Source organism: Oncorhynchus clarkii, chromosome 7 (genome assembly GCF_045791955.1).
Source record: "Oncorhynchus clarkii lewisi isolate Uvic-CL-2024 chromosome 7, UVic_Ocla_1.0, whole genome shotgun sequence".
In the NCBI taxonomy this organism is placed as follows: domain Eukaryota; kingdom Metazoa; phylum Chordata; class Actinopteri; order Salmoniformes; family Salmonidae; genus Oncorhynchus; species Oncorhynchus clarkii.
In genome coordinates, this window is record NC_092153.1 from 56,089,463 (window position 1) to 56,114,110 (window position 24,648).

At 43.9% G+C, this 24,648-nt stretch overlaps 1 protein-coding gene across 1 annotated transcript in view; it reads left to right on the plus strand.

The window, feature by feature from the left end:
* Window positions 1-24,648, plus strand: part of LOC139413496 (cadherin EGF LAG seven-pass G-type receptor 2-like) — an 82,393-nt gene that overhangs the window by 19,053 nt on the left and 38,692 nt on the right. The window contains exon 2 of the mRNA XM_071160964.1: window positions 12,879-13,586. Within this exon, the coding sequence (XP_071017065.1) occupies window positions 12,879-13,586 (708 nt within the window). The remainder of the gene's footprint in view (window positions 1-12,878; window positions 13,587-24,648) is intronic.

Consider the following 24,648-nt stretch of genomic DNA (forward strand, 5'->3'; position numbering starts at 1 on the left):
GTATCAAATTCTTATGTCATGCAATAAAATGCAAATTAATTACTTAAAAATCATACAATGTGATTTTCTGGATTTTTGTTTTAGATTCCGTCTCTCACAGTTGAAGTGTACCTATGATAAAAATTACAGACCTCTACATGCTTTGTAAGTAGGAAAACCTGCAAAATCGGCAGTGTATCAAATACTTGTTCTCCCCACTGTATATATATGGGGCAATTATGATTTGTTATCTGTAATGGTTATGATAAATTAGGCATTGTTGACACTTAGCATATAGATAAACGCATACTTTTTCTCTCCCAGTTCAGGCCTTGTTCTAAAAAAATAGTTTATTCTCCCACTCGAGAAAAAATCATTTGAGTACTTCAACAGTGATGCAAATTATAATGCCCATCCCTAGTCCACACCGACCTCTCTGAGTGGATAAACAGAAGGTAGCCTTCATCATACAGACTCAACCTTATGGACAATGGCATGCATCTCATCAAAGGCACCACTTTGATGTGGCTGTGCACTGACACATATTTTGGAAAGGTAGGTCTCTATTTTGATCGAGTCTGACAGTAATGAATGGCCACTGGAAACGGGGCCATATAATTCTGTCAGGGTGCTGGCAGAACAAAGCTGTTCCATGACTCCTGACAACCCCAAACCTGAGGAAGCTCTAATAACTGTAATAAATTAGCCAGACTCATTCAAGGGCAACGGAGTCCCTCTAATGAATGTATTTAATTACCACAGTGGTCCTAGGTCATCCACGTCAGATTAATGAGATTAAACTGTGTGGATCCCGGTGTTGCCTCTAATGGAACTATGTGCACCCAAGGTCACACACATTCTGGTTTGCCGGTTTGTGCAAAATCATTTTGTATACTGAGATAATTCACAGATTTTGGTTGTTTTATGGTTAGTCAGAAATTGGTAAACCTGTTGTCAGAAATTAGGGTTACTTAACTTGCCTTTTGAAATGACGATCTGTATATGGTGCCCCCCTTTTTCAAATTGTACAGAAACAAGTTTCATCAGTGAATTTGAGTGCACCTGCCGCCTCGATAGTAACAAGCAGCCGTAACGGAAGTTGAATAACATGCCGATTGCGATTTTTGTTTGTTGTTGGGGGGTGCGAATACCTGTAGCCTTTTTTTCTCTCAGAGCAGATCTTTAATTTATGACCTTACTCTATAGGAACTTGGGAGTGGGACCGTGGCTTTGATGTAGTCAGTCAGTGGAGCGCATGCTGCACTGACTCTATCTGCTGGTTTTAAAATAACCATGATGTAAGGGTGTGGCTCTGCTCAACCTCATTACCCACTTACCCCAAGGTACCCTCTGCTCTGCCATGGCACACTTCTTAACTGGAACACTCGTCTGCAGCTTGACACCACCTCACTCTGCCCTAGATCAGCACATGTAAGGGCTGAGGCGCACCAATGGCGTTTGCTGGCTGAGAGTCCTTGCACCTCAGAATGTAATTTGCGAACTGAGTGCGTGACAATTTTACATGTAGAATTGCATGAAATATGTCAGCAGTCATCTACAGCGGGTGGTCCCTTAAACACAGCACATCGGCTGATGGACGCTAGATCCACATTTAGTTTGATGTGTGCGAGCCTTAATGTAATGCCTTCCTGGCTCACGCTCTCATTCCTACTGCATGTAATGACAGCAGTGTGATGTATGGCTGCTTTGAAACAAGGTTGAAAGGAGCTATTGATGATGATTAATGGTACTGCTGTGGTAGTGTGTCTTTAATGCTAAGTGTTTGACCTCTACAGTAGCTGGAGGCTGAGAGCTGTGTCTCATCCTCACCCAAGGACTGTAAATGTAGACATTTAACCCTATCAGGGGATTGGGAAATAAACAACTGTCTTACATATTTTGAGGAAGGGCTGGGGAAAGTCCCAGCTGCTTAGGAGAGTCATTTCCTGTAGGCGGATAGGGGCAGAGGTGTAAAGGGACAGTGGTCCTGACTTGTGCTATATGGGATGTCTCTTTCCTCAGTTTTTTTTGTTACTGTCCACATGATCCTCATCTGCTGTGACTCGGTTGGCATTTGTTGGGCATCTGGGACAAGGAGCTCTAAGCCGGTTGCACTCCTTTAAGGGCTTCCGTGTGGTCTCTCCCTGCTCTCTCTTTCTCACCTATTCTCTCACCCTCACTCATCTTCTCTCTTCACTTCAATCTGGTATTTATCTCAAGTGCTCTCTGTCTCGCGCTCTCGCTCTGCTACTTCCCCTTACCTGCATTTCACCAAGGAAACTTAAACTGTCAACATTTGTAGCTAGGCGGGGCGTAATGTCTTACACTTCGAAACGCAACATGTAAAGTGTTGGTCCCATGATTCATGATCTGAAATAAAATATCCCGTAAATGTTCCTTACCACAAAAACCTTATTTCGCTCAAATTTTGTGCACACATTTGTTTACATCCCTGTTAATGAGCATTTCTCCTTTGCCAAGATAATCCATCCAACTGACAGGTGTGGCAAATCAAAATGCTGATTAAGTGGCATGATCATTACACAGGTGCACCTTGTGCTGGGGACAATGGAAAAGGCCACTCTAAAATGTGCAGTTTTGTAACACAACAATGCCACAGATGTCTCAAGTTTTGAGGGAGCGTGCAATAGGAAAGCTGGCTGCAGGAATGTCCACCAGAGCTATTACCAGAGAATTGAAAGTTATTTTCTCTACCATAAGCAGTTTTAGAGAATTTGGCAGTACATCCAACCGGCCTCACAACCGCAGACCACGTGTATGGCGTTGTGTTGGCGAGCAGTTTACTGATGACAACGTTGTGAACAGAGTGCCCCATGGTGGGGTTATGGTATGGGCAGGCATAAGCTATGGACAACGAACACTATTCCATTTTATCAATGACAATTTTAATTCACAAAAATACCGTGATGAGATCCTGAGTGGCATTTTTCTTTTACGGTATTTGTGACCAACAGATGCATATCTGTATTCCCAGTCATGTGAAATCCATAGATTTATTTCAATTGACTGATTTCCTCATATGAACTGTAACTCAGTTGTTGCATGTTGCGTTTATATTTTTGTTCATTATAGGTCTGAGTGTGTTAACATCACATGAAGTCATGTTGTGTATCCCCCATACACAACATGGGGGATACTATACTACACTATACTAGTGTCACTATTAGAAAAGCATTTCATTATTTGACAACATCACATGATAGGTAGGCCTAGTTAGATAGGTTAAATCAGTTTTTATTTTAAACACAAAAAAATAAGGGCTAGCTTTCCAGAAACACTATCAGGTAACTCGACCCCTGAGGAGTTAACATACTGTACACTCCACTCACTTAAATCTTTTGAGAGTCTGGTGGGCTGTGTTACTGAAGATGCTTTGTCTTAACCCTGACGGACACACACTGTGTGGTGCCCTGGCGCTCATACAGGCTCAGTGTGTGTTTAATCTCTCCCTGGCTTCACTTCTCTGCTGAGAGCATTCCTGGCACCCATAGGCCATGGGTGTCACACTCCAGAGCTGGCACCTTGCCCCCCCCCCCCCCCCCCTTTTGAAGGATGGTCTAGTTTAGTTTAAAGAGCAGATTCTCCTCGCATACTGTTTCCAAGTCTCTTTGTCTGTCATAGACCTCTGCCCAAGCCTCGATCCAAGAATTCCACTTGGCAGAGAACATAATTAAGGGAATGTCTGCTCTACTAATACGTAGCATAACCTTCTCTCATGGGATCTGTTTTCCTATTTTTCTGTCTCTTTCGCCATTTTGAAAATCAGTGGCTACATGACTGCCTGTGATGATGGCCGAATGAAGTCCTGCATGGCTCGTTATTCGAGTTCACATCTTGCTTTATATTATCATAGCGAATTCTAAATGAATATAGGCAACTAGAATACAGACTGAGTTAGGCTAATTATATCACGTAACCAAAATGTTAAGTTCTCCTTTTCCAATTATGTGACTCATCAAAGCTGCAGAAGATCTTCTAACTGACGTAACATATGGTTCAGGATGTAAATGTTAAGATTTGAGTTGCCACTTGTGAGGATGAGTTGTCTTAATTACTTTGATCTCTCTGGCATTTGCTCAGTGCTGTCATGATAAAGATGGCACTATTTGACTTGAAGGATAGGATGTGGTATAAGCTTGCTCAGTTGAACTCTTGGACAGTTTAACTGTGCAGTTACCATTTCAAGATTGATACAAGGTGTACCAATGTACACATCTAGGCTTGTGTGGAAGAGGCACCAAGGCACCCCTTTCATCTCCCCAGAGGAATCTGGGATTAAATGTTAAATTGAACCTCCTTGGCACAGCTTTGCCCCTCTTTTCCAAAGCATCTGACTGTTCTCCATTTTTAATGTCCCTCTGACACATTCTCCTCACCAATTTGTTTCTTTGTGAGTTCCTTTCTGTGTGCACAGACCACACCGACGTGTCTGAGAGAGGTGTCCCTTCTTCCCAGTCCTCCCTCCAGCTCCTGTTCCCTCTGCTTCTGTTCCCTCTGCTCCCTCCAGATCCTGTTCCCTCTGCTCCCTCCAGCTCCTGTTCCCTCTGCTCCTGTTCCCTCTGCTCCCTCCAGCTCCAGTTCCCTCCAGCTCCAGTTCCCTCCAGCTCCTGTTCCCTCCAGCTCCTGTTCCCTCTGCTCCTGTTCCCTCTGCTCCCTCCAGATCCTGTTCCCTCTGCTCCCTCCAGCTCCAGTTCCCTCCAGATCCTGTTCCCTCTGCTCCCTCCAGCTCCTGTTCCCTCTGCTCCTGTTCCCTCTGCTCCCTCCAGCTCCAGTTCCCTCCAGATCCTGTTCCCTCTGCTCCCTCCAGCTCCTGCTCCCTCCAGCTCCTGTTCCCTCCAGCTCCTGTTCCCTCCAGCTCCTGTTCCCTCTGCTCCCTCCAGATCCTGTTCCCTCTGCTCCCTCCAGATCCTGTTCCCTCTGCTCCCTCCAGCTCCTGTTCCCTCCAGCTCCTGTTCCATCTGCTCCCTCCAGCTCCTGCTCCCTCCAGCTCCTGTTCCCTCTGCTCCCTCCAGCTCCTGTTCCCTCTGCTCCCTCCAACTCCTGTTCCCTCTGCTCCCTCCAGCTCCTGTTCCCTCTGCTCCCTCCAGCTCCTGTTCCCTCTGCTCCCTCCAGCTCCTGTTCCCTCTGCTTCTGTTCCCTCTGCTCCCTCCAGATCCTGTTCCCTCTGCTCCCTCCAGCTCCTGTTCCCTCTGCTCCTGTTCCCTCTGCTCCTGTTCCCTCTGCTCCCTCCAGCTCCAGTTCCCTCCAGCTCCAGTTCCCTCCAGCTCCAGTTCCCTCCAGCTCCTGTTCCCTCCAGCTCCTGTTCCCTCTGCTCCTGTTCCCTCTGCTCCCTCCAGATCCTGTTCCCTCTGCTCCCTCCAGCTCCAGTTCCCTCCAGATCCTGTTCCCTCTGCTCCCTCCAGCTCCTGTTCCCTCTGCTCCTGTTCCCTCTGCTCCCTCCAGCTCCAGTTCCCTCCAGATCCTGTTCCCTCTGCTCCCTCCAGCTCCTGTTCCCTCCAGCTCCTGTTCCCTCCAGCTCCTGTTCCCTCTGCTCCCTCCAGCTCCTGTTCCCTCCAGCTCCTGTTCCCTCTGCTCCCTCCAGATCCTGTTCCCTCTGCTCCCTCCAGATCCTGTTCCCTCTGCTCCCTCCAGATCCTGTTCCCTCTGCTCCCTCCAGCTCCTGTTCCCTCCAGCTCCTGTTCCATCTGCTCCCTCCAGCTCCTGCTCCCTCCAGCTCCTGTTCCCTCTGCTCCCTCCAGCTCCTGTTCCCTCTGCTCCCTCCAGCTCCTGTTCCCTCTGCTCCCTCCAGCTCCTGTTCCCTCTGCTCCCTCCAGATCCCGTTCCCTCCAGCTCCTGTTCCATCTGCTCCCTCCAGCTCCTGCTCCCTCCAGCTCCTGTTCCCTCTGCTCCCTCCAGCTCCTGTTCCCTCTGCTCCCTCCAGCTCCTGTTCCCTCTGCTCCCTCCAGCTCCTGTTCTCTCTGCTCCTGTTCCCTCTGCTCCCTCCAGCTCCTGTTCTCTTTGCTCCCTCCAGCTCCTGTTCCCTCTGCTCCCTCCAGCTCCTGTTCCCTCTGCTCCTTCCAGCTCCTGTTCCCTCTGCTCCCTCCAGCTCCTGTTCCCTCTGCTTCCTCCAGCTCCTGTTCCCTCCAGCTCATGTTCCCTCTGCTCCCTCTAGCTCCTGTTCCCTCCAGCTCCTGTTCCCTCTACTCCCTCTAGCTCCTGTTCCCTCCAGCTCCTGTTCCCTCTGCTCCCTCTAGCTCCTGTTCCCTCCAGCTCCTGTTCCCTCTGCTCCCTCCAGCTCCTGTTCCCTCCAGCTCCTGTTCCCTCTGCTCCCTCCAGCTCCTGTTCCCTCTGCTCCCTCCAGCTCCTGTTCCTTCTGCTCTGGGCCTGTAGGGTTCCAGTGCTGCAGTGGCTTGACTGGGAGCAGAAAGATTTAAGCCCTGTCAAACATGCTGCTCAGTTTTCCTTGCTTTCTGCTCCTCACTTCTCTACTCCTCTCTCTCACTCTTCCCACTCGCTATCATTGTGGCGCCGGGTGTTTAAACATGCCTTGTGCCAGCCTGGGATCCGGTAGCTTCCACAGTGCTGCTGGCTGTTTGTTTGTGTGTGTGGTTGGTTGGTTGAGTTTCCTCCTCCACCAGAGCTAAGCTGAGAGGTTCTGTTCCCTGGCCCATATCCAGAGCCCCCAGACAAAGAGACTATTGATTACTACCGAGGGGGAAGAGACTGGGACTTGTTTTCACGACAGGTTTGATTTGATTAGGTGTGTTTTGTGCCTGCAAGCCAGAGATGAGACGACATGCTACAAACAGAACCTCTGGTGACCTTAAACACACCGCTGCATATAGAATGTAGAACTGAGGAAGGAATAGGATTGGTTTGTTCTTTTCTTTGACAACTTCATTGATTGATTTTCACAAACCAAATATGGTAGTAATAAACTGTAAAGAGATCCAGACAGATGGAGACAGGATTACCCTGTAAAAGAGAACACCATTAACACCACTAATACTTTGTATTCATTTATTGTCTACTAACAGATCCTTACAAATGTCTGGTTGGATGATATCGGAGAGGGCCTGATTGTCTGTCTGTAACTTATGATTCCTGAACTCATGTTGTCAGGGAGTTCTGAACAACAGGATACATTACAGTGCCTTCAGAAAGTATTCGCACCCCTTGACATTTTCCACATTTTGTTGTTACCGCCTGAATTTAAAATGGATTACATTTAATTTTTTTTGTCACTGACCCCATTTCCCCATAATGTCAAAGTGGAATTATGTTTTTTGAAATGTTTACATATTAATAAAAAATATAAAGCTGAAATGTCTTAAGTCTAGTTATTCAACCCCTTTGTTATGGCAAGCCTAAATAAGTTCAGGAGTAAATATTTGCTTAACTCACAAGTTGCATGGACTCACTCTGTGTACAATAATGGTATTTAACATGATTGTTGATTGACTACCTCATCTCTGTACCCCACACACACAATTATCTGTAAGGTCCCTCAGTCGAGCAGTGCATTTCAAACACAGATTCAACCACAAAGATCAGGGAGGTTTTCCAGTGCCTCGCAAAGAAGGGCACCTATTGGTAGATGGGTAAAAATACAAAAAGTAGACCTTTAGTGACACGTTGGATGGTGTATAAACACACCCAGTCACTACAAAGATACAACCAGCCTTCTTAACTCCGTTGCCGGAGAGGAAGGAAACTGCTTAGGGATTTCACCATGAGGCCAATGGTGACTTTAAGGGGCGGTTTCACGTACAAAGTTAATTCTAATTAAATGAATCCCAATTTTTTTTTTAAATGGCTATTTAAGACGTTGTTTAACTTCAGATGAATTAGTTCTAGACTAAGGAGTCCTAGGCTAAGGTAAGGACTAACCAGTTAATCTGTGTGAAGTCTGATTAGATTAACGATGTGCACTTGGTGCTGAACTAAGGATTCTTCAAAAAGCAGGGTGGGACACTAATACATAAGCATTGTGTGGAATTGGAGCAAGTCACCTAAACCAAGCAAAGGGGTGAAGATAGAATCATTTCAGTGACTTTGGAAAAAAAACTCTTGAAGCGAATTGTGTCAAATCATCCAATTATGAAGAACAGAGCATGATTCATCAACAGAAAACAAGAAAAAGAATACCTGGACTACCATTTGTAATGAATTCAACTCAAATGAAAAGTAAAATGAATCTACAACAACTTCAGGTAAGATACTGTATTGGTTGGCACACTTTTTCAAATCAGTCACTTTGAAATGTTATTTTTCTTGAGTAACACAACACAGTGGAGTCTAAATGTATTTGTTTAACAGAAATGTTACGTGGAACATGTGGAAAAACCTGCAAGTCAATTTAGACATATGATGTTGCTCGTAGGGAGCGTTTTAAGACTGGTAAGACCTTAGACAGATGAGCTGGGGGACTTGTTGACCTGGATCATTGACAGCCAGCAACCCCTGGAAGGGGTGACATATTGGACACTTCAGGTGGGGGACCGTTCCAATCCTCATTTGGTTGGATTCACTCAGGATGTGATGTTGTCAGTCAACTCTTGCACTCCCATAAAAAAAATGATGTAATGAAGTCAACTCTTGAAGAAATCATGTTATTTAATGCAGCAACATAATCATTTTCTATAGGCAGATGATCACTTTGGAGGGGACCACAGCTGCAGCCAGGAGGGAAGATTGTCTTTGTCCTTCTGCCGGGTTCGTGACGGAGGCTGAGCATACATGAGAACCTGGCCATGGAATTTCATGGGTGCAAACTAATGTATTTAAAAGAAGAGCATGATATGTTGATGCACATCCTTGATGTTGAGTTGTCTATGAAGGAGGAGAGAAACATGAAGCAACACCAATGTTATTCTCAAACCAGCACCAGTTCGGGGTCCCGATTTATTTCCATTTATGAATTAAAAGCCATGGCTATTGTTTGCTTCAATCACTTGAGCTATCTTTGTTGTGAGAAGGGCTGCATAGTAAAATAATCTCTGCAGGCTTGTCCACTTCTGTCCTCCTCATGTTTCAATTTGAGGATCTGGGCAGCTATGCTGTTTGAGGTAATTGTGAATCACTGCTGTTACTGTTATAACAATGCAGCATCTTCCTGGTTGAAAGCGCAATGTGTTTCTGAGACATTGGAAACAACTCTTCCAAACCGTTGTACCGTTGTTGCTCAGGTCCTATTGCATGAAGATAGGGGGTGAACAAGAAGTTGCTCTGTGCATACCAACACTAACCAAGTATGATTCCACTATGTTGTCCTCCTTCAAGCTGAACATACAAAGAGGAGTTTTTGAAAATCATTGAGTCATGAGTTGCACCTTTCCAACGTGCAACAACGTTGGAGAACTGCAAATTGGGAGTGCGCACACTTTGTACATTTATTGAGAACCAGTTTTTAAGATTCCTGTTTTCCTCAGCATCTGCTGTAGAGTAACAGTTGATGGGAATATGACATCCATCTATACAGCCAATGACTCCAGGGAAGTTCCAATATTCGGGAAGTTCCAATATTCATTGAACTCTACCTTGTAGTTGGCTTGGGCAGCAGCACCAGGGAACTTGATGTAATTGTCTTTCAGTTCACCTATTGCATTGCAGACTTTGTGGACTAGGAAGGTTCCAGATGACAAAATACGTCAAGGTGATCAGTACTTGAAGGGATGGCCCTTCCCCGAAAAAATTTGGGTGAAATTATTGGCTCAAGCAAACAAATGTCAGCTGCATTTTCTATTTACATACAGTAAATGATTTCATCAGGGGGTTAACCCTGTCTATAACCGCCCTTCTGTCTGGCCTTGGTGGTGCACTTTGATCATCATTGAAATAGTCCAGGTTATCAATTTTCCTCCATTGCCAAGGTCAACCTGGGAGCCAACAGTCATTAATCTGAAGTTGAACCTGCCTCTGGCCAGGTTTTATTCAAACCTTCAATTAGATCTAGATTAAATATAACCGTCCGTCTGAAAATCTGACTTTTAAAATCTAGACCAGGGCAAGTCAAACTATTATTTTACACAATGTCTGAGAAATGCAATTTGTTAGTCCATTTTAAAAGTGCAATTTAGTCTAGAATCAGGTTTAATCTTTTTCAATATAGTCTAGGATCAGGTGTCCATAAAACCGCCCTTGTAACAGTTGGAGTTTAATGGCTGTGATAGGAGAAAACTGAGGATGGATCAACATTGTAGTTACTCCACAATACTAACATTGAGAGATTGAAAAGAAGGAAGCCTGTACATAATAAAAATATTCTAAAACATGCATCCTGTTTGCAACAAGACACTAAAGTAATACTGCAAAAAATGTGACAAAGCAATTAGCCTTTGTCCTGAATACAAAGAGTTACGCTTGGGTCAATTACAACACATTACTGAGTACCACTCCATATGTTAAAGCATAGTGGTGGCTGCATCATGTTATATGCTTGTAATCATTAAAGACTGGGGAGTATTTCAGGATAAAAAAATAAACGGAACGAAGCTAGGCAAAATCAGGCAAAACGTTAGAGGAAAACCTGATCTGCTTTGCAACAAACACTGGGAGATTCACCTTTCAGCAGGACAATAACCTAAAACACAAGGCCAAATTTACACTGGAGTTGCTTACCAAGAAAACTGTGAATGTTCCTGAGTGGCCGAGTTATAGTTTTTGCTCAAAAATAATTTAAAATCTATGGCAAGACCTGAAAATGGTTGTCTAGTAATGATCAAAATCCAATTTGACAGAGCTTGAAGAATTTTGAAAAGAATAATGGGCAAATGTTGCACAATCCAGGTGTGGAAAGGGTTTAGAGATTCATCCAGAAAGACTCACAGCTGTAATCTCTGCCAACGCTGCTTCTACAAAGTATTGACTTGGGAGTGAATACTTATGTAAATGAGATTTCTGTATTTCATTTTCAATAGATTTCATGTTTTCACTTTATCATTATGGGCTATTGTGTGTAGCTGGGTGAGAAATAAATATATTTAATCCATTTTGAGTTCCGGCTGTAACGAAACAAAAAGTGGAACAAGTCAAGGGGTATGAATAGTTTCTGAAGGCACTGTATGTCGTTCTGCTCTTTGAATATATTTGCAGACTGAAGGCATCTATTTTTAATGGAGATCTAGGTTATGGCTAACTGGGATATGGTTCAGGTTCAGCCCAAGTCTGTTTTCAAAGCTGTTACTCCACTTTTCTGTTTCTTGTTATTTCTGATGATGAGTCTTTATGGGTTCTTTTCATTATAATTTCAATCTTCGCTGGGCAGTCATTTGAGTGTCCCAGCCAGAACCTCGCAAGCTGTTTGCTGATGAGCAGTTTTCCCCTGTGTTGCCAGTGTGGTTTTCAGTAAGAGGAATGAGTTTTGCAAATCAGCTTACTAAAAGAATCACTCAATGTGGTTTGAAGTATGTAAGGTAATGAATGCATGGCCATAGGAAGAATTGATCATGGATTTCCATCTGGGGGGGGGGGGGGGGTGATGTGTTAAACAACAGTAGTAAAGTCTAGAGTAGGATGAGCTGTCCTTGTATGTGAAGGGAAAATTACACTTCAGATGTGTATAGCTCATTATGCAGACAACTGAATAGCCTCGTCATCTTATTAACCCTTTGGATACAGGGAGATGGATGTCTGCATTGTGAATACATGTATAAAGGGTAGCTACTAGAGAATGGTGATCAGTCAAGGAGAATTCTAGGCACTATGTTATTGTGAAACGTTGTCTTTCATTACGGGGTTATGAGTAGACATATAGTGCCTTCAGAAAGTATTCATACCCATTGATTTATTCCACATGTTGTTACAGCCTGAATTCAAAATGGATTAAAATAAATAATAACACCCATTTACACACAATAGCCCATAATAACAGTGAAAACATGTTTGCAAATGTATTGACAATGAAATACAGAAATATCTCGCACCCCTGAGTCAATACTTTGTAGAAGCACCTTTGGCAGCGATTACAGCTGTGAGTCTTTCTGGCGAAGTCTCTAAGAGCTTTCCACACCTGGATTGTGCAACATTTGCCCATTTTTATTATTTTCATAATACTTCAGGTTCTGTCATTGATTGCTGATCATTGCTAGACAACCATTTTCAGGTCTTGCCATAGATTTTCAAGTAGATTTAAGTAAACTGTATCTCGGCCACTTGGGAAACATTCAGTGTATATTTGACCTTGTGTGTTTTAGATTATTGTCCTGCTGAAAGATATGTTTATCTCCCAGTGTCTGGTGGAAAGCAGACTGAACCAGGTTTTCCTCTAGGACTTTTCCTGTGCTTAGCTCCATTCCATTTATTAGAAGTATAACCATACCCATTATTACACGCATACCCATAACATGATGCAACTTGAAAATATGGAGAGTGGTCCTCAGTAGAGTGTTGTATTGGATTTGCACCAAACATAACATGTTGTATTCAGGACAAAATGTTAATTGCTTTGTCATGTTTTTTTTGCAGTATTACTTTAGTGCATTGTTGCAAACAGGATGCATGTTCTGGAATATTTGCATTCTGTACAGTCTTGCTTCTTTTAACTCTGTGGTGGCTGCATCACTTATTGCACACAGTGAGTCCATGCAACTTATGTGACTTATTAAGCTTATTTAGACAACTTATTTAGACTTGCCATACCAAAGGGGTTGAATACGTATTGACTCAAGACGTTTCAGCTTTTCATTCTTTAAATTAATTTGTAAAAATGTTGAAATACATAATTCCACTTTGACGTGTGTGTGGTGACAACATTTTTTAATTTAATCAATTTTAAATGTAAAAAATGTCAAGGGTTGAGAACTTTCTGAAGGCACTGTAAGTAATGTTTGTGATGCAAATCTAGATTTTGAAGCATTAATACTGTGTCCCCTGCGTCTCTCCTCTTCCTCTCCTGTCAGATGGGATCCACTCCGTGTCGGCCCAGTGTCTGCTCCAGGTCACCATCATCACAGACGAAATGCTCTCCAACAGCATCACGCTGCGATTGGCCAACACCTCCCAGGAGCATTTCCTGTCCCTGCTATTGGCCCAGTTCTTGGAGGGCGTGGCCTGCGTGCTGTCAGCAGACCGCGAGGACGTCGTAGTGTTCAACATCCAGGATGACACAGACGTCAGCGCCCGGATCCTCAATGTCAGCCTGTCTGTGGCCGTGCCCAGGGAGGGCCCGCGTGGGGGGGGAGAGGGGTCCCGGGGGGACGGAAGAGTGGACAGAGGGACAGCAGGGGCCAATGGAGCGGCAGAGTACTTTGGTTCTGAGGAGCTACAGGAGAGGTTGTACCTGAACCGAAGTCTGCTGGCCCACATCTCCTCCCAGCAGGTGCTGCCCTTCGATGACAACATCTGCCTGAGAGAGCCCTGCGAGAACTACATGAAGTGTGTGTCCGTGCTGAAGTTTGACAGCCTGGCGCCATTCGTGGCGTCCGACACCATCCTTTTCCGACCCATCCACCCCATCGCCGGGCTGCGCTGCCGCTGCCCCACGGGCTTCACAGGAGACTACTGCGAGACAGAGATCGACCTGTGCTACTCCAAACCCTGTGGAACCCACGGCCTGTGTCGCAGCAGAGAGGGAGGCTACACCTGCGAGTGCCTTGATGACTATACAGGTAAATTACCTCTCTCTCTTGATTTGATGTTGAATTATAAATTAAGATATTTCACTTCGTAACTGACGTAAGTGTCACAAAAAGCAAACTATTATAAAAACCCAAAAGATGATTTGGATGTGTTTGCAGCATGTCCTGTATTTATAGTGAATGGCCTCATAACCGTCAGACACAACGGCAAGAGTAATGTTGTTTCATATTCTCACTAAGTGGCCATAAAGTACATTTTAATGTTGAATGTCCCATTGGAAATTCTATGTATGTAATCAATCTTGTTAATGAATTATTTAATTCATTCATTCCGTCCTACTCTCCGGTCTACAGCCTGGCTAAGGGCCTATACAGTGATGACACCCGTTCAGCTGGACAAATGCAGCGCGGTGACTTATTGATTTTAATAATCCCTGGACCAATGAGGCGGAACTACATTAAACATGAGCCAGCCTGTTAACTGTTCACACTTCCTACCCTTCCCCATTGTCTGTCTGAGAGAATGAAAAGGGCAGTCTGTGTGTGAGTTGACAAGTAAAAAAAAAAACAACAACATACATCTCAATCCGGCAGGGATCAATGAGAGATTATGAACTTGCATGAAGGAAGTGTGTGTGGGAGGAAGTCTGGATCACCATCACGTTCTGTCTTGGTTGAGCTAACAGGGTCTTACAGTGTTGAGTGCTATGAAGAATAGCCAGGTCCATGGTGCACCAGAGTGTGGTATTGCCTTCCTGGGGTCTATCTTATAGCGTTACAGTGATGAGTGTCTCTGAATGGGGAAAACAATAGCAATTATGCCGGTCAGCAGCAGAGTAGCTCTGAGAGGAATAATGGAAGGAGGTGCTGAATTATGGATGGCTACAGATTGAAAGAGGGATGGATCAAATGTAACTAAACTGTGTAAAGGTGGTGGGCTCTGAGGAATGGTGGATAGGAAGAACTTTTAAAAGCTTCCGTCTTTGAAGATGGCAGAATAACTCTGTTATTCATTACTATCTCAGTCCCCAACTCAAATGGGTTCACTTTTAAAGTCTTCTTTTTTTACACTTAAAGCACATTTAGGGAGGAACGATTATGCATACACTGCGTTAAATATTGTCATATCCTGAAAATATCAGAGGATCTGCTTTCTCTCTGCTTAGGTGAGAGTTGTAGAATGAGAGGGAAGGGAATGAACATATGCTAATATGCTAATATGAGCAAATACCAGAGTCTGCCCTCTGTTTATCAAAGGGTTGTGGGGTTGAATGAGAGTTAATTTAATTTCACCCGAGCCCTGCTCTCTCCCTATGCTACATACAGTATGTTCTTTGAAGTTAACTGCTGCTCTAGTTAGATAAAAGCATGAAATGTGGTTGGATTCTCGCTCCTTTCTATAAAGATGGATTCATCTTTTCTGGTATCCTTTTTAATATTTAATTTAATTTATTTCACCTTTATTTAACCAGGTAGGCCAGTTGAGAACAAGTTATCATTTACAACTGTGACCTGGCCAAGATAAAGCAAAGCAGTGCAACAAAAAACAACAACACAGAGTTACACATGGAATTAACAAAACTACAGTCAATAACACAATAGAAAAATCTATATACAGTGTGTGCAAATGGCATAAATAGGCCATAGTAGCGAAGTAATTACAGTTTAGCAAATTAACACTGGGGTGATAGATGTGCAGATGATGAGATGTGCAAGTAGTAATACTGGTGTGCAAAAGAAAAAGTAGATAAAAACAATATGGGGATGAGGTAGGTAGTTGGATGGGCTATTTACAGATGGGCTGTGTACAGCTGCAGCGATCGGTGAGCTGCTCAGATAGCTGATGCTTAAAGTTAGTGAGGGAAATATAAGTCTCCAACTCCAGCCATTTTTTTGCAATTTGTTCCAGTCATTGGCAGCAAAGAGTGTGGGTGACCATAATATGTTGTGCTAGTGAGTGATTGATTGTGTAGGCTTAGTCACTGAGGTTCAAGTTGAGCACCATTCTTTCTCATGTACCGCTGTGGATGTGTGAAAACTGAACTGTGGAGGACGATGGTTCGTGGTGTGTGTCTTGTGAGTCGGGTGTAGGAGGAGCAGAGGGATCCTCATCAATTGCACTTAGATCTGGACTGTACGGCCTGTACGGCCCAGCTCAGTTCAACTCAATCTACTGGGCCTGCCTGCCGGGTAATAGGACTATTAATATGATCCAGACATACAGTACACTTGTGTTAGCTGATGATTTATGATGTATGTATCACGCTTTCAGGCTTGCTCTAATATTTGCTGAAACAAGGCTGAGAGAGCAGTCAACCTGTCTCCTCTCAAAGACAGGGCTGGGTTGATGGGTTTGTCCTGGATGGAATCCACAGCTCCTGCTGTTCAACATGACTGACAGTTGGATTTGACACTGTCCCGCTGTGCCGAGAGTGTGTGTGGGCTCAATTGGCTGGTGTGGGTGTTTGAGGGTGTTGTGTTTGGGTGTGTGTGAGTCAGAGGGAGTGTGTGTATGTGTAGATGCTTAATTGCCTGCTCCAAGTGTGTGTGTGTGTGTTGGGTTCCGTGGGCGGGTCCAGATGGCAGTATGATGGAAGCGAGAAAAATAACAGAGCAGAGCAGCCATCCATTTTACTCACGTTGTGAAGGGCAAAGCGAATGATTAAGTCTGGTTGACTGTCTGGAAACAGAACAAATGGACAGAAAACACTTGCATTCTAATGATGCGCGGGTTAACTCATAACCCGCAGTCCCCGTAGCTGGGTTTAGGGTCATGAAATATTGTGGGGATCAAACGGATTAAATAAAGAGAAAATAATACATAATTAAAACATAAATGTATCATTCTTGTGCAATTCATATCTATAGCCTACATTAAGGTTATTCTTTCATTAGTTGTATCTGTCGTTAGGGAATTAGTTTACTTCCAAAACAAAGTATAAAACATTGTCTTCTCAACTATAGAAGGTTGTAGCTCAGCCTCTGAATATCAAAAAAGCGAAACAATATTCCCATATGCATCGGAGTCACGTCGTTCCCTGGTATTTAACAGCTTGTTTCTTGCAGAACGCATCGCTGTTCTACAGTGCATTCGGAAAGTATTCAGACCCTTTGACTTTGTCCACATTTTGTTACTTTATAGCCTTATCCATCAATCTACACACTACCCCATAATGACAAAGCGAAAACATGTTTTTAGATTTGTTTTAATATATATACCTTATTTAAATTAGTATTCAGACCCTTTACTATGAGACTCAAAATTGAGCTCAAGTGCATCCTGTTTCCATTTATCATCCTTGAGATGTTTCTACAACTTGATTGGAGTCCACCTATGATACATTCAATTGATTGGGCATGATTTGGAAAGGCACACACCTGTCTATATAAGGCCCCACAGATGACAGTGCATGTCAGAGCAAAAACCAATCCGCGAGGTAGAAGGAATTGTCCATAGATTTCTGAGACAGGATTGTTTCGAGGCACAGATCTGAGGAAGGGTACAAAAAAAATGTCTGCAGTATTGAAAGTCCCCAAGAACACAGTGGCCTCCATAATTCTTAAATAGAAGATGTTTGGAACCACCAAAACTCTTTCTAGAGCTGGCCGCCCGGCAAACTGAGCAATCGGGGGAGAAGTGTCTTGGTCAGGGAGGTTGATCAATAACCCGATGGTCACTCTGACAGGGCTCCAGAGTTCCTCTGTGGAGATGGGAGAACTTTCCAGAAGGACAACCATATCTGCAGCACTCCACCAATCAGGCCTTTATGGTAGAGTGGCCAGACGTAAGCCACTCCTCAGTAAAAGGCACATGACAGCCCGCTTGGCGTGTGCCAAAAGGCACCTTAAGGACTCTGACCATGAGAAACAAGATTCTCTGGTCTGATAAAATCAAGATCGAACTCTTTGGCCTGAATTGCAAGCATCACGTCTGGAGGAAACCAGGCACCACTCATCACCTGGCCTATACCATCTCTACTGTGAAGTATGGTGGTGGCAGAATCATGCTGTGGGAATGTTTTTCAGCAGCAGGGACTGGGAGACTAGTCAGGATCGAGGGAAAAATTAACAGAGCAAAGTACAGGGATCCTTTATGAAAACCTTCTCCAGAGCACTCAGGACCTCAGACTGGGGCAAAAGTTCACCTTCCAACAGGACAATGACCCTAAGCACACAGCCAAGACAACACAGGAGTGGCTTCGGGACAAGTCTCTGAATGTCCTTCAGTGGCCCAGCCAGAGCCTGGACTTGAACCCGATCAAACATCTCTGGAGAGACCTAAAAATAGCTGTGCAGCGACGCTCCCAATCCAACCTGACAGAGCTTGAGAGGATCTGCAGAGGAGAATGGGAGAAACTCTCCAAATACAGGTGTGCCAAGCTTGTAGCATCATACCCAAGAAAACTCTAGGCTGTAATCACAGCCCAAGGTGCTTCAACAAAGTACTGAGTATCAAAAACATGTTGGGTCGTTTTAACAGATTTTTAAATTTCCTTATAACCGGTCAAACTGATGTTAATTTTTCTTGGAAAATCTTTCCAATTTTTTGGGCTTATTGCAATTTCTCCGTGGTCCCTAAACATATTTGCTGCTTGAGAGGAACAGAAATGGAAGAGGAAAGGAAAACAAACTTTACCTATGTCAGCTAGATTGAAGGGTTCGTACTATCAATTTCTGATGTTATTCTGGTGAAAGGGGCAATAAGTAATGACAGAAGAGAAGCTGCATCTTGACTAAGAAATAGCTTACCAAGATGTCGGAAATTATATGCCGAAACAACATATGCCTATCGGGTGCGGGCCTCATAGTCCAGCGGTTACGGATGGGTTATTAGCAATAGTGGTTGGGTGCGGGTGAACAAACAGCTGACCCGTGCATCACTATCACATACATACAGGTCGTTATTGTCAAAGAGAATGTGTTCTCAATGACTTACCTGGTTAAATAAAGGTTAAATGTTTGGCAGAGTTACTCCACCTCAAGATTTCCATTTGGTGAAAGGCTTGGCACTCGCATACTCAGGCTGACTGGCTCTCATTCAGGCAAATGAGAAATAAGTGCACTCAAGCTATCCGGAAGGCCAAAGTTAGTTACTTTAAGGAGCAGTTCTCTCTCTGTGGGTCTAACCCCAAGAGTTCTGGAAAACAGTTAAAGAAATGGAGAATAAACCCTACTCCTCACATGTCTCTTAATGTTGATGATGTGGTTGTTACTGACAAGGAGCACATGGCTGAGCTCTTTAATCCCAACTTCATTAAGTCAGGATTCCTATTTGACTCAGCCATGCCTCCTTGCCCGTCCAACATTTCCTCATCTTCCAGCCCTTCTAATGCGACTAGCGATGCTCTTCCCTCTTTTCCCCCTGACCAGCTACAAAGTTACTCTCTGCCGGTGGTCACTGAGTCCGAGGTGCAAAAGGAGCTCCCTAAACTTGACCCCCAAAAACATCTAGGTCAGATGGTTTAGACCATTTCTTCTTTAAGGTTGTAGCCCGATCATCGCCAAGCCTATCTCTGACCTTTTTAACCTGTCTCTCCTCTCTGGGAAGGTTCCTATTGCTTGGAAGGCAGCCACGGTGCGTCCTTTATTTAAAGGGGGAGATCAAGCTGATCCTAACTGTTATAGGCCAATTTCTATTTTGCCTTGTTTTTCAAAAGTGTCAATAATCAACTGACTGGCTATTGATGTCAACAGTATTCTCTCTGGTATGCAATCTGGTTTCTGCTCAGGTTATGGATGTGTCACTGCAACCTTAAAGGTCCTCAATGATGTCACAATTGCCCTAAGCAATGTTGTGCTGCTATTTTTATTGACTTGGCCAAAGCTTTTGATATGGTAGATCATTCTATTCTTGTGGGCCGGCTAATGAGTATTGGTGTCCCTGAGAAGTCTTTAGCTTGGTTTGCAAACTACCTCAAAGAGTGCAGTGTATAAAGTCTGAACATCTGCTGCCTCAGCCACTGCCTGTCACCAAGGGAGTACCCCAAGGCTCGATCCTAGGCCCCACGCACTTCTCAATTTACATCAACAACATAGCTCAGGCAGTAGGAAGCTCTCTCATACATTTTATATGCAGATTATGGTCTTATACTAAACTGGCCCCTCCCCGGATTTTGTGTTAAACGCTCTAGAACAAAGCTTTCTTAGTGTCCAACAAGCTTTCTCTGCCCTTAACCTTGTTCTGGACACCTCTAAAACAAAGGTCATGTGATTACTACTTCTGAGAGTTTAGAGCTTGAGGTAATCACCTCATACATTGTACTTGGAAGTATGTCTCAACTGTACACTGTCATTCTTTCAGCACATATCAAATATGCAGGCTAAAGGTTAAATCTAGATTTGGTTTCCTCTATCGTAATCGCTCCTCTTTCACCCCAGCTGCCAAACTAACAGTGATTCAGATGACCATCTTACCCATGCTAGATTACGGAGATGTCATTTATAGATGGGCAGGTAAGGGTGCTCTCCAGTGGCTAGATGTTCTTTACCGTACGGCCATCAGATTTACCACCAATGCTCCTTGTCGGACACATCACTGCACTCTATACTGGTCATCCAGTCGCAGGACCCACTGGTTGATGCTTATTTATAACACCCTCTTAGGCCTCACTCCCCCCTATCTGAGATATCTACTGCAGCCCTCATCCTCCACATACAACACCGTTCTGCCAGTCACATTCTGTTAAAGGTCCCCAAAGCACACACATCCCTGCGTCAATCCTCTTTTTAGTTCGCTGCAGCTAGCGACCTGAACGAGCGGCAAGAAACACTCAAACTGGCCAGTTTTATCTCCATCTTTTCATTAAAAGACTCAATCATGGACACTCTTACTGACAGTTGTGGCTGCTTCGTGTAATGTATTGTCGTCTCCTTGGTGCTGTTGTCTGTGCCCAATAATGTTTGTACCATGTTTTGTGCTGCTACCATGTTGTTGTCATGTTGAGTTGCTACTATGCTGTGTTGTTATCTTAGGTCATTCTTTATGTATAGTGGTGTGATGTCTCTCTTGTCGTGATGTGTGTTTTGTCCTATATATATATATATATATATATTTATCCCAGCCCCCATCCCCGCAGGAGGCCTTTTGCCTTTTGGTAAGCCGTCATTGTAAATAAGAATTTGTTTTAACTGACTTGCCTAGTAAAATAAAAAAACGACTTTTAGCCTTTACGTTTACAGTGTTTCATACTGCACTGTAAACTACACTACATGGCCGAATGTGAATACCTGCTCATCAAACATCTCATTCCAAAATCATGGGCATTGATATGGAGTTGGTCCCCACTTTGCTGCTATAACAACCTCCACTCTTCTGGGAAGGCTTTCCACTAGATGTTGGAACATTGCTGCAGGGACTTGCTTCCATTCAACCACGAGCATTAGTAAGGTCGGGCACTGATGTTGGTGGATTAGGCCTGGCTCGCAGTCAGTGTTCCAATTCATCCCAAAGGTGTTTGTTGGAGTTGAGGTCAGGGCTTTTGCAGGCCAATAACGTTTTTCCACACCGATTTCTACAAACCATTTCTGTATGAACCTCACTTTGTGCATGGGGGCATTGTCATGCTGAAACAGGAAAGGGCCTTCCCCAAACTGTTGCCACAAAGTTGGAAGCACAGAATTGTCTACAATGTAATTGTATGCTGTAGCTCTAAGATTTCCCATCACTGGAACTAAGGGGCCTAGCCCGAACCATGAAAAACAGCCCCAGACCATTATTCCTCCTCCACCAAACTTTACAGTTGGCACTATGTATTGGGGCAGGTAGCGTTCTCCTGGCATCCACCAAACCCAAATTTGTCCGTCAGACTGCCAGGTAGTGAAACGTGATTCATCACTCCAGAGAACACCTTTCCACTGCTCCAGAGTCCAATGGCGGCGGGCTTTACACCACTCCAGCCGTCGCTTGGCATTGCGCATGTTGATCTTAGGCTTGTGTTCTGCTGCTTGGCCATGGAAACCCATTTCATGAAACTTCTAGACATTTCCACTTCACAATAACAGCACTTTCAGTTGACCGGGGCAACTCTAGCAGGGTAGAAATTTGACTATCTTTTTGGAAAGGTGGCATCCTATGATGGTGCCACGTTGAAAGTCACAGAGCTCTTCAGTAAGGCCATTCTACTACCAACGTTTGTCTATATAGTTTGCATGGCTGTGTGCTCGATTTTACACACTTGTCAGCAACGGGTGTGGCTGAAATAGCTGAATCCCCTCATTTGAAGGGGTGTCCACATACTTTTGAATATATAGTGTATTGCTAAACACACTCTGCCCCATATGAAACACTCTGCCCCACATGAAAAGAGGCTCCACAGAACAGGGCTGTTGTGGCGTACTGTTTTTCTTTGATCAAGCTATTTTGTATGTTGTGTACTTACTCTGTAGCCAACAGTACAAACATGCTGAGAGCTTTATAATTCCATGTTTGAAGTCGTATTAATCAACTCAAAGATCAAAGCATGTAGGAATGCCTCATGGAAACGTTTCAAAATGACCCCGACGGCTGCTGCAGGCTCTGAATGGGCAGCAATCGGATTGTGATCATAGATTGTGTTTTGTGCTTTATTCAATGCATCCCACAGAATGTCTCTGTTTTAGTCCCTCACCTCTGATCTAGGTAGTTGTTAAAAGCCTCGTCATTGTTGCCTCATGTTAGCCTGTTGTCTGGTCCAGATGCATCACCTGAGCTATGATCCCACCTGGGTTTGACCAGTGGGATCACAATTATGCCACTCTGTCACCTTCACTACTAGTGAGTGGAATCAGTGGATGAGATATAGAATAGTTTTCTACATGGACCTGATTTATACTGAGTGTACAAAACATTAAGAACACCTGCTCTTTCCATGACAGACTGACCAGGTGAATCCAGATGAAAGCTGATCCCTTATTGATGTCACCTTTTTTAAATCCAACTCAATATTAGGAAGGTGTCTTTAATGTTTTGTACACTCAGTGTACATGTCAAGTGTATCCTCACAGCAGACTCACAGTATGTTTGCTGTTAAATAAGCCCTGTTGAGTGTGTCGACCCAGTGTTGAGTTCTCTTAACTCCCTTCCTCTATGCCTTCAGCAGAGACTGTGCCGATATTCGGACTCTACCATTCTGTTTCATTTAGGGGAGGAGACCATACGTTTCAGTGACCTGAAGATACAGAAACATCCTATCCAGGTCTGTAGAGGAGTCTCAGCACGGGGTTTAATCCCCCTGCGCATTCACACACATTTTAAAATCAGCAGCTTAACAATTACACACGTCTTTACGATACTATGAACCAGTCATAGTGATCATAGACTCTGTTGTCACAACATGGCAGCTGAGGGCTGTGAATGGTGTCTGTGTACTAGCCTATTCTACTGGTGATTCTCATCTCCCATGATAATTGGCTATTGTTTGATAAGCAGCTCTCTCTCCTCAGTCTGTTAGAGCTGAAGATTAATTATGGAAGAGATGTGTTTTTTGTTCTTTGTTGCATAGAAAATTATGTTTTGGATGTCTGGACAAAACCCAATTTCAAAAAAATCTGAATGCCTTGTCAACTCAGTTTTGATATGTGGTGGTTGGAGACGAGGCATCTGGAGACCCATCTGTGTGAGTGTTAAACCTTGCACATGCTTCGGCGAACCGAATGGGTGAGCTCGCATACTCCCTTAAAAAACAACAACAAGCTGCAATAGTACTGTTTGTCTATCTGGGATGCCGTAGCCAGTATACTCTTCCTCTGAAATGAATCTAAGATAACTCAAGAAATGCTTCATTAATTTAAATGTTTTGTCGAAGAGATCTTAGTCCCAGTATTTTACCCCTGACAAAGGTGTCTGGTGCAGTATTTTTCAAGTGAAGATTCCAACGATTCAGGTTGTAGCTCAACAAAATGTGGAAAAAGTCAAGGGGTGTGAATACTTTCTGAAGGCACTGTATTTTCTAATAAGTTCAATACATTTATTTGATTTCCTAATAAGTTCAGTAAATTTTTTATGTCGGTATTGTTGAATTTCATTTAATGTCTGTATTCCGTGATTCTGTCTGTGTTCTCCACGTTGCGGAATTTATAGGGCCAACAGTCTACTCATTATGCATCCTTGACTTGAATGGGGTCTCCCGTTCTATTCATTATATTTCTATGGCATCACATGCAGTCAGGAGTGGAGGAGAGGAGATGTGTTAGATTTTTCTTGCTGTTCAAACGGTTATTACGGAGACTGGTCATTTGGCTGGCAAATTGTGTGTGGACTCACAACAGCAGAGCATCTCCTCCTCCCTAAAACCGAGCGGCACCATCTCCAGGATCCCTGCACATTTTGACAGCCTTAATGATTCATGCTGGCAGTAAACAGACAGTTAAAGAGGGAGGGATCTGAAGGTGTGCACCTAGAGCAGGGGAAATGCTGTCTAAATAATTGATTGAGGTGGATTCTCTGAAATTGTGACTCTGGCAAGCTCCTCCCATCGTCACGCGGCCCAGTTCACCTAGCAACCCAGAGCTGTTGTTCCAAGACCCTGCACCTGTGGCGGGCGGGTGTCCCAGAGGGATGCTTGACAAAAAAAACACGGGCTCTGTTTATTCTCAGGTTACCATATAGACAACAGAACAGGCTCGGGTGTCTGCAGGACGGAGACCGGATGCTCACTATTGATTCTTACTGGCTTCTATATGTTTTATAGACACCGAGGTGGGATATATCCACTAGAGTAGAATTTTAGCTTTGCTGGTAGGTATTTTGGGGTAAACAGAATACTAAAAAAAATCCGTTTGAGTGTAAGATGATTGCATATAGTTTTCTTAGTAAATGAATCAATAATGCTCTAAAAATATTATAAATACTATAAAAATATTATTCTCTTTTGATGCGGCGTGCAATTATAACTCTGGAGAGAAGAATACAGAACATTAACGTTGAAGCCTCACAGAGAATGAGGCCACTGTAGTGCCCAAGGTGACCTTAGAAGAAGTACACTACTATCCCAGCGTGCCACTTTCCTACAATAGCCCAGTGTTGGCTGCAGTAATGTTTGACCACATCAAGCCATGACTCAATGTCTAATCTTCCCCTCATTTGTTTAAAGAGACAGAAGTAACGTGTTGCCCG